At 36.1% G+C, this 10,953-nt stretch overlaps 1 protein-coding gene across 6 annotated transcripts in view; it reads right to left on the reverse strand.

Moving 5' to 3' along the window:
- Positions 1-10,953, reverse strand: part of GRM7 (glutamate metabotropic receptor 7) — an 879,282-nt gene that overhangs the window by 284,134 nt on the left and 584,195 nt on the right. For all 6 annotated transcript variants that reach the window (XM_055260434.2, XM_055260432.2, XM_063630706.1 and 3 more), the window contains exon 6: positions 5,196-5,396. In XM_055260434.2, the coding sequence (XP_055116409.1) occupies positions 5,196-5,396 (201 nt within the window). The remainder of the gene's footprint in view (positions 1-5,195; positions 5,397-10,953) is intronic.

Genomic DNA, 10,953 nt, shown 5'->3' on the forward strand with positions numbered 1-10,953 from the left:
TGCCCAAGAAACCACTCTGAATATTAGTACTCAAAACAGTGACAACATATATTTTGTAATTTGGTCAGAGCTCTGTGGGGACAGCAGCTCTCTGGTCCACTCATGTCAGCTGGGGCAATTTAAGGCTCTCATGTCTGACAGTTGATATTGGCTAACAGGCGGGATCCTCAACTGGGGTTGTAGCCAGAACATGTGGCTACATGTGGCCCATCAGTGAGGCATCTAGGCTTCCTCCCAGTATGGTAGCCATGCTCATAGTCCAAATGTTCCAACAAAACTAGACAAAAATATTTTGCCTTAGAAGTTACAGTACTAATTCCAAATTAGTCACAGGCTCACTCAAAGGGAGGAAAAATAGATCTCACCTCTTGATGAAGGAAAGCTAACATCATATTGCAAAAAGAACATGTGAGATCTGCCATCTCTACAAAATATAACCTACTCTAATTTGGTTTCTAGAAACTAGTAAATTGAAGTACAGACATGCTTCAGATGAAATCCTTCTTTCTATAGCTATTATTTGAGATTTTACAATCAAGACACCAAATTTGTTAAATTTATATTTGATGGGCCAACATAAAGATAACTAAAATGAATTTAGGCTTGGGACTTTGCATTAATTTGGGATGCAGGAAAAATATTTAGGCATGATAAAAACTAAATTACCCATTTCTTTCCTCAATGCATAAGAGGAGGCTAAATACTTGATAAAACTGTATCAATACCTGTAGGGTACAATATTATCATTTCTTAAATTGCTACTTTGGCAAATGTGAAGACCAGAATTATTAAATTATACTCTGCTATCTGGAACAGAACTCCAACCTATACGGCAAATTTCGCACTAAAGTAACAGTGAAACATAATCTCAAGCTTATTGAGACAAAGAAAAATCAAAATCCTCCTAAAACATGCAAAATAAAGTTTAAATTTTTCACAACGGATTGGAAAAAGATTTGAGTTCTAGATCTGTCTCTGTCCTTTGCTAGCTATGGAGTCTTGAACAAATATTTTCTTTTCTCTAGGATTTGATTTTTTAACCAAAAGTCAGAAAATTGAATGAGTAAAACATGTCAAGTTTTTTTCCCTGTCTAACCTTTGCTCCCGTAAAGTGACATAGGACCCACTGATTAAATTTAGCACAGCTTCTTTGCTTTACAAAACTTTTGAGCCCTGTCATCCATGAGTACTGCAGTGTCTTGGGAGCCAGAAGCCTCTTAGTTGTCATATGGAAGAAAAATATATCCTCAGAGTAAGAAGATTTTGTTGACCATAGAGTATGATTACAATGATGACAAAAAAAAGAGAGAAAAAATTAGCCCTTCCTGAAATTCCCATGCAACCTCAGATCTAAGAGGAGGCAGCAGGAATGATGCAGGAAGCCCTTCCTCTCAGCAACTTGAAGAATAACATTCAAGGAACCAGATTGTGGACTTAGTTGTCCTGTGTCTCAAGTATAACATCATCGCTAACTAGCTGTATGGATTTGAATATCGTAATTCTTAAATTCCCCATGAATCAGTTTCCTTATCTGTTAAAAAAAAAAGGAAAAAAATAGCATCCTAAACCATTATGAGGTTTTAAAGATAAAATAAGCCAATGCATAAAATGTTTAGCAACTTCTGGCACACAATAACCACTTAATAAACATAAGCCCTGTGAATAGCTCAGTTATTCTGGCTTGTCAATAGACAAGACCATCTAGACAAAATGGTCTATAATCATTCTCTAAAAGAAGAAACAGGGAAGAACCATCAAGAAAACTCACCAAACAAATTTTATTTTTGTCGCAAGTGTAAGAATGTCCATACATATCCATGAACCAGAATAAAAAATCCAGAAACTGACCTCAGCAAATGAAATATGATGCTTGAAAAAAATAAAATTTATATTTGTTTGACTCTGGGAAAATTGGTTATACAAATATTAGGAGATTCTGTAACATCAAGAAAAAAATACAGAAAGAACATAACTTGTAATTGACCTTCTTTCTCTCCATGGAAACTAGGAAACTATTGATCCCCATATAGAATGTGGTTCCTCTTCATTCAGATACTAGGTAACTCCTCAAAGATTGATACAATGTTGTGGGTTTCAAATGAGTTGTTATTAAGAGAAAAAAGTAAAGAGTTTTTTAAAATCATACTATATCTAAACCAGTAAGTTAACAATGATAGAATGCTATTAAAATTAACCTGTAAATGTTATTAAAATTCCTCCACCCTCCCATTAGTGTTTTTTCTAGCATAAGATTAATCAATATTTCCACATTACATTTGATAGTAATACTTCCTTGGTCTCTTTGAGTCAGAAACAGTTCCTTTATCTATTATTCTCATGACCTGGACACTTTTGAAAAGTACTTGCCAGTGATTTTATAAAACATCTTTTAATTTGGATTTGTTTGATGTTTCCTTAAAATTAGATTTAAGGTAGGCTTTTTGGCAGTAAAACCTCAGAAGTGATGCTGTAATCATGCCAGTGTATCATATCAAAAGGCACACAATGTTCATAAGTCTCATTAGTGATGATGTCCACCTTGATTACCTGTTTTATGTGCTATCTCCCAGTTTTCTCCACTACAGAGCTACTATTTTCTTTTTGGTTATTCATATGTATCTTGGTGAAAGGTACTTTGAGGCTATGCAAATATCTTGTTTCTCATCATGCTGTAACCCAATACTTTCAGCATCCCATGATTCTTGCCTAAAAAAATTACTACTTAGGTCTTTACAGAAGGGTGACTTTGTATTTCCATCTTAACTTTATTCCATCATGCTGCCTATTCTCTTGTATTTGTTTAATTAGTTCAAGTGTTTATTGATATCAGTATGGACTCATGGTTATTTATTTTATTTTATGAGTTATAATCCACTGGGGTCCCAGAGATGGCCAACGGGATCTCTTCCAATTTGGTTTCTGTGCCCTTTCAACATGACCACTTCAGTTTTTGAGAACTTTCTTATATTCTGGTACAGCATGTCTCAAGCTTATCTTGGGCTTTCCCTGCCCCAGCCCTGGTCCCAACCATTATTTAAGAGTTCTTTTAACCTTTTTAATTTAACAATGGTATTTATAAATAAGATCTGTGTGCTACATGTGCTCATTTTTACCAGTGTACCATTGCTCTCAGGCCGTCTCAGGGAACAGAGCCAGGCAGAATTGGTATATATAATACACATATAAAATTTACTTCTATATTTACCCATTGCACGTATATTAAAAACCATACATATTGTAATCCAACACAACAGAGTTCATTCTATATTTCTCTCATTCCTTATTCGTGATTTTTATCTTGGATAATGAGAAAACTGGCTCTCATTATTCACAATATATATAATTCTCAGTCCCATTATATAAATAGATTAGCTTCAGAATTGCGAAAAAAATAGAGATTTACTAGATGTTGTCCAATATATGTGTACAGTTATTTTGTCTTCAGCCTTATACAGTCAGATACTATTTTCCAAAATTACCTGCATTCATTATTTCTTCCTCAGCCTCCTTCACTTCAGTTACACAATTTATTTATAATATGATTAAGATTATTTGTTACTGTCTGTTGAATGTTGCATTGCTCATACACTGAAGTTTACTTATTTAGCTCTTGGCATGTGAAACATTAAGATGTCGTAAGAGTTGAGACTATTCAGATAGACATTATCAGAGTGTGCTTCCTCCTATGTCTTTTATCCTATTGGCCCATTTTTTTCACTTATCTCTACCCACCTCCTTTAGGAAACCTATCAATTTATAAAAGAGTTTTGTACTTTGAGAAATATGTTTAAAACTTGAAATATGGTTGATGTGGCAAATTACAAATATTACCTCAATTAACTTGAGTATTGTGATGTTAGTTTATGAGAGAGAGAGAGAGTGTGTGTGTGTGTGTGTGTGTGTGTGTGTGTGTGGCTTTTCATTTATGGTTCTTGGCTCATAATTACCATAGCCTTTGTTATAATGTTGGGGCACTTCAGGCCTCAGAAAACAATTTCTCTTTCTGACCTTCCCCTGCCCCCTTTTACCAGCCCAAGGCAGGATTCTAACCTTCCTCCACCTTTTTGTTAATAGGCTATCAGACCTTCATTTTAGAAGGGTCCTGCCCCATATCCTGGAGGAAGAAATGTTACACAGATAGACCAAGAAGGATCTGGAGAGACAGGCCCCCTGGGTATTCCCGCTTAGCCTATTAGTATTAGACTATACCCTTTGTGTCCAATCACATTTCTTCATGGTTGTCGATCATGCCTATTCAAAGAAATCCTCATAAAAGACCCAAGAGGACAAGGTTCAGAGTTGAACACATGGAGGCTGACAGGAAGGTGAGCAAGAACTCATGTGTGTGCAGGGGAGGCCAGCACACCCCAAATCCCTGGGGACAGAAACTCCTACTCTCAGGACCCTTTCAGATTTTGCCCTAGGATCTCTTCAGCTGGAGGTTTGTGTCCTTTAAAATACCCTTTGTAATAAATTTAAGTAAGTGTTTTACTGAGTTCTGTGAGTTGCTCTAGCAAATTAATCAAACCTGAGGAGGGGATTGTAAAAATTCCAGTTTATAGCCGGACCATCATAAGCACAGAGAAAGCAACCTAGGGTTTGCCACTGTCATTGCAAGTGGCAAGGGGAAGAGTCTTGGGAAATAAGCCTCCAACTTGTGGGGTTTGACAGCATGCCAGATAGATCATGTAGGAATTGAAGTAGAGGACACTCAGCTTGTGTCCACTGCAGAATTTATTGCTAGCTTGGTGGGTGGAGGAAACCTCTCCACTGACACTTGGTCACAGAAGTCTTCTGTGTGAATTCTTGTGGTATGAGAGCAGAGGAAAAATGGCTTCAGTTTTTCCATATTCAGAGGTACCTACAGCAACTGCTCCTTTCCCTTCCTCTTCCATCCTATACCCACCTAAATTCACCAAAGAAGAATTTGGCTTTGTGCAGCAAAAAAAAAAAAAAAAAAAAAAAAAAAAAAATCTCTATTTCAAGAAAATGAGACCAAACGATAACCCCCAAATATATCTTAACTCATCCTTTCATTCATTTGCTCATTCATGCATTGATTCAATCATTTAAAGTTTCATAATCAAGCAAGTTTTGACACATATTTTAAAGCAAATAATAACAGACATTTAAAACTTATGAAACAGAATGCCAACACTTAGGATTCCAAAAAGGATGGATTTTTGGAGACTCACCATTGAAGTTAACATTGCGGATATACTTCAGCAACTTCTTGCCTCCGGCTTGCTCCATCTCTGGGCAGACACCCCGGTAGTCAGCACAGAGATCCTTGTTCATGTGGTGAAGGGCGTGAGCCATAGCATAGACTGCGTCAATCACGAACTGGACTTTACCTTCCTGCTCATAGTTGGAATCTTTTCCAATTCTCTCCTGTCCTGCACATTAAAACAAGAAACACACACACACACACACACACACACACAAATTGGCATTGAGTAGAATGTCCAAATTTAAAAGTAAACTTTCAATTATGCTTAAAGAAAACACTGCTTCGATAAGTACAGTAATTCAAGCCCCATTTGCCTACCATGTGATAGCCAGTTGGTATCCATATCCAGCTACCATGTTAGGTTTCTCTAATAGTTTGTAGTATTTTATTTTGTGACACCTTACATGCTATTCAAAATATAGTGGTCCCTTAGAATAAAAGGATCTTTGAGATTAGAAGCTGGGTTGCTACATTCAAATCTGAAAAGCTTGCTTACTCTAGAAAGGCCAAATGGATAATGACAGAAGACAAACTAAATTTCACACCTGAACTCATTACCTTCTACACACCTATTGTACCGTCTCTGTCGCCTGTCTCAATTGTTAGTATTACTGGAGATTCAGATGCTCAGGCTAGAAACACCGATGTCCGTTTTCTTTCTCTTCTCTTTCACGATCCCTGCTCTCACATATGTAAGTCTAATGAATTCTAGCAGTTCTACCTGTGAAGTACTGAACAGTTTCAAACACTCCACCAATGGCCTCTTTATGCCTCCCACCATTTTCCATCACGTGGAATGCTCAATGTTTCCTTTCATCCATTAATTCCTCCACGTTCACCTTTACAAACTACAGAGCTAGTCACACCATTCCCACACTAAGAATCCTTCAATGGCTGTCTACTGACTACAGATTAAATCCAGATCCCTTTTACTGGTTAACAGTAGATATTTATCATTTTGCTCCCATCTGCCTAATAATGATAACAACTGATATTGACTAAGCGCCCACACTGTGTTGAAAGCTGTGGATGTGGGATTTTTATGTCATCATCACTTTGGGAGGTAAATTTTTTTTATCCTTATGATACTGATGGGAAAGCTGAGCCTTATAGAGATTAAATCACCTTCCAAAGGCCATTTACAGGTAGAGCAATGATGATGGCCCAGGCTTGTCAGACCCCAAAGCCCACATTCTTCTTATTACCTGGACCCTGCCTACCCTCTCACATTTATTTTCCTTTATTCTTCCACATAGGTGTGACTATTGTTGCTGTCAAAACTATCTTTGCTCATGCTGTTTACTTTGCCAGGGAGATCCTTCCTCTTTGCTTCCACCATCATATTTAATTCCCAACTGTTTGTCACACTGAGGCGCTCAGTCGCAATTCAACATTCCTGTAAAACATTTCAAATCCTGCTTATAGCAGTCAATAGAATCATATTTTAATGCTCTACCAGGTGTCCAAGACATTTTTCTTGTTTTTAAACTTGGATCCCCACCCTTGAACATAGCATTTAGCATCTGGTGGATACTAAATAACACTTGTTGCATTAAATTATGCATTCATTGAGTACATGACACCAGTAGCTCTCTCTAGACCTCTTGTCCCTCTAGGAAGAATAATTATACACGAATTGCATTTCACTCTCACAGCAATATTTTCCAAATTGTTTTCTATGGCATATTTGTGTAGTGAAGAAACAATAAGAGTTCTACAACCTCAACCCCTTTTCCTGCAAAACACACAAAGGTTTCCCGACAGCCACTGTGCTAAAATGTTTTAGGTTGCTTCACTGAGAGACTTTTCCAGAACATTTAACATATAACATAAAATGTAGTCTCCAAGAGGGAAATTCAGAATTTCCCAAATTTACTTGAATTTATATTTTTCCATTTCAGAGCACCATTAATATCTCATACGCTAGAGAGTTGTGTTTTATATGTATCTCATTTAAATACCAAATCAACTTTATGCTCACTGCCTGTCACGGGATCTAGGGTTTTTCAGTGTATATAGTATAGGATTTTTTTTTAAAGATAAAATTTATCATGAATTTATGCAGCTACTTCCCATTCAAATTCAGGACTACAGAGTTTTTGCTTAACCTTGACACTCTTAAATCTCTACTTCCTTTCTCTCATGAGGAAAATCTTGGTTCTTAACGATACCATTATGATTATTCATTTGCTTTATCCCATAATATACAGATAACATTCTTAGAATAACAATCATGTCTAATAGTCCAAAAAGTATAGAAAAGCCTTCAGCATATGCCTATATGTGTTTTTCATGTTTTGCCTGAGTATTTTGGGGAAGAATTTTGAGAAGTGGAGGAGCTTTGTCAAAGGGTAATTTTTTTATATATATTGGCAAGTTCCACTCTAAAAGGGTTGCATCATTTTGCTGTCCCACCAGCAATGGATTTGAATGTTTGCTTCCCTGCAACCTCAGCAACAGAGTATGCTGTCAAACTTTAATTTGCGTCACTCAGGTACGTGAGAAATGCTACCACAGTGTATTTTTATTTGCATTTTTCTTGTTATAAAGGAAATTGAGCTTCTTTCATGTGGAAAGATGAAACTTACTTCTTTTTTTGTAAACTGTTCATAAATAAGCCAATTCTGATAAAAAGTTATTGGCCATTCTCTTCTCTATTTAAATTTAATTAGATATATTAACTTTTTGAGATTAAGTTGCAAATATTTTTCCCAGTTTGTCATTATTCTTTTACCTCCTTTAAGTATCTTTTTCCAAATAAAAACTTATTCATTTCTTTCTAATAAAATGTATTGATTTAGTTTTCTCCTAATACTTCTGGATTTTAAATCATGGTTAGAAAAAAATGGTCCACTTCCAGAGTACAGAAGTTTTCATCCATGTTTTCTCTTAGCACTCATATAATTTTTTTAAGTTAAATATTTGACTCACTTGGAATTTATTTTGTTATGCAATGTGAGAAATGAATCAAAATTTTATCTCTTACCATATAGCTATGCAGTTATTGTAATATATGACAGTTCACCTTCTCTTGCTGATCTGAGGTTCTGCCTTTACTATGTGTTAAATTTCCACATGTGACTGGGTCCATTTCTGGATTTTTAAAATCTGTTTCATGGTTTACTTTCTCTATCCATGCACCAAACCAGAGTTTCAACTATAAAGGCTTTGTAACATATTTTAATAATTGACAGAGCAAGCCCCCTGTGCCAGATTTGTTGTTTAAAGATTTTTCTGAATAATTTATTTCTTCCAATAAAATTTATTGACCATTATCTTCAGAAAGAAAATCTAGCAACTTGGTAGTCCATTTATTGTGTTTCTGTTGTATTTAAAAATAAACTCACCTAGAACAGAAGCCTTGCTGAAGTTGAATCTTCCTATCTGTATCTTCGTTTGCTCAAGTCTACTTTTGCTTCTCTCAATAGTGTTTACAGTTTTTCTCATATAGGTTTTGAATGTTTCTTGCAAAGTTAGCCAAGATGTTTTATTCATTTTTGCTATTATAAGTATGGTGTTATTTTTCATGAATCATTTTACTGGTATTTCATCTATATATAAAAGCTATTCTTTGCTACATTGTGGCTGTTTTACTGTTTTCCAACTTTCTATTATGAAAAATTTCAAACATAGAGCAATGTTAAAAGAACTTTAGAATGAACTCACTAACTAAATTCTAACATTACCATTTTACTATATTTATTTTATAAGGCTATTCATTTTTAATATGAATTTTATAACCTGCTACTTTATGAATTTCTCTTATTTTTCATAGAACTTAGAAAAGGCAATCTCAGAGGCATTTTGACCACTATAAAATATATACTATGAAATAGGTTCAGACTAATAATTGAGGGGAGCCATTTCTAAACTACACTAATAAAGACAATCATCCTGGAGAGAATGCCTTGAAAAATAACTGCATTATTTTAGATAATACAATATTTTATTATCTGTGAAACATTGCAGGCTTTATCCCTCTCTCAGAGAGTCTCCAGGTATGTTAACATATTAAAGGCTCTGAGAAGACTTATGCATTAAATTTGTCTTTGGAGCTAACAGGACTTGAAAATGTAGCCTTGGCCAGGCATGGTGGCTCACACTTGTAATCCCAGCACTTTGGGAGGCCGAGGCGGGCGGATCACAAGGTCAGGAGATCGAGACCACGGTGAAACCCCGTCTCTACTAAAAATACAAAAAAATTAGCCGGGCGTGGTGGCGGGCGCCTGTAGACCCAGCTACTCGGAGAGGCTGAGGCAGGAGAACGGCGTGAACCGGGGAGGAGGAGCTTGCAGTGAGCTGAGATCGCGCCACTGCACTCCAGCCTGGGTGACAGAGTGAAACTCCGTCTCAAAAAAAAAAAAAAAAAAAAAAAGAAAATGTAGCCTTATATCAACAAAATCAGAAGTGACAAGTTTATGTTTTATAAAAAGGACTTAGGATTTATTTTCCCTAGTGTAGCAGTCACAATTATTTGCCAACCTCTGAGTCTTTGACTACTCATATACCATCCCTACTCCTCCTCTCCCAACTGAAATCTGATTCTGTACAGATATTGGAGGCCACCAATGTGAGTGAGGATTTCTGGACTTTTCACTGAGTTAATCCTGATTTGTCTAAGCCAATCCAATCTCCTCTACAAGGACTGGCTTAGGAACAAGGGATGGGATACAATTCTAGCCAATGAGATATATGTTAAGAGTTTGCTGGGGAACTTCTGAGAAAGTTTATTTATTCTTACAAAAAGATTAGTCAATTGTATCAAAAATCCCCCACACCACACCCTGCCCACACACTCTGCAACTACTCTAGTCATTTTGTAGTCCTGAGGAGACCATAGCATACCAGTGACAACAGGATAAATACTTGATAGGGAAGTGAAAATGCAACTGAGCTGTGAGTTAGCCAAGTTTGAAATCACCCTCCACATGGTCTTCCGAGTAATACATGAAATAGTTCAGCCACGTACTAAAGCTTGATCGTCAATGTTTTCCAGGTTTATTTAACTACTACACTTCTTATTCATATACCCATTTACAAAATTCTAAGGGACTAGCATTAAACACACCCACCCACACACTGAAATACAGTGTTAAGAAATATTTTCAACAACATAGCTTGAAGTGGACCAAAGAAAAAGCAGCTTTTTTTCAATTAATTCTCCATTAACAGGACGTTCTTTTGAGCTCTGTGATTTAATAAGACATTATTATATTCTTTATTTGGAGGAGGTTCATCCTTTTCATCACGTTTTCTAGGAAAGAGTCTGCAGTTTAGACAAAATGAGAACTCTGAAGCATTATCTTTTACCTCTCTAGTATGCAAAGCTTGCCTTTTCCAGTCTCCTGATTTTCTTCTCCATTATTACTTTTACCCAAAGAGTCCAGTATTTATCTTTAAAAGGCACACTCTTTTAAACTTCTGTTGAATAAGCTGTCAGTTGCATTACACAAGAATAACCCATAAATTCTTTCACTCTCATAATTTCTAATGGTCATGCTATGGGGAAGATCTTTTCTTCGAAAGACCTGTTTAATTTGCCCATTCAGCATACTGCTCCCTCAGAATATATGCCTTAGTTAAAATGTATCAGCAAATTATTAGGATAAAAAAGATATGGAAAATGAAAGATATAATGGATTTGAAATTGTTAATATATAAAAAAATCCTGGCTGGGCAGGGTAGCTCATGCCAGTAATCCCAGCACTTGGGAGGCCAAAGTG

Source organism: Symphalangus syndactylus, chromosome 21 (assembly GCF_028878055.3).
Source record: "Symphalangus syndactylus isolate Jambi chromosome 21, NHGRI_mSymSyn1-v2.1_pri, whole genome shotgun sequence".
NCBI classification, from domain to species: Eukaryota; Metazoa; Chordata; class Mammalia; order Primates; family Hylobatidae; genus Symphalangus; species Symphalangus syndactylus.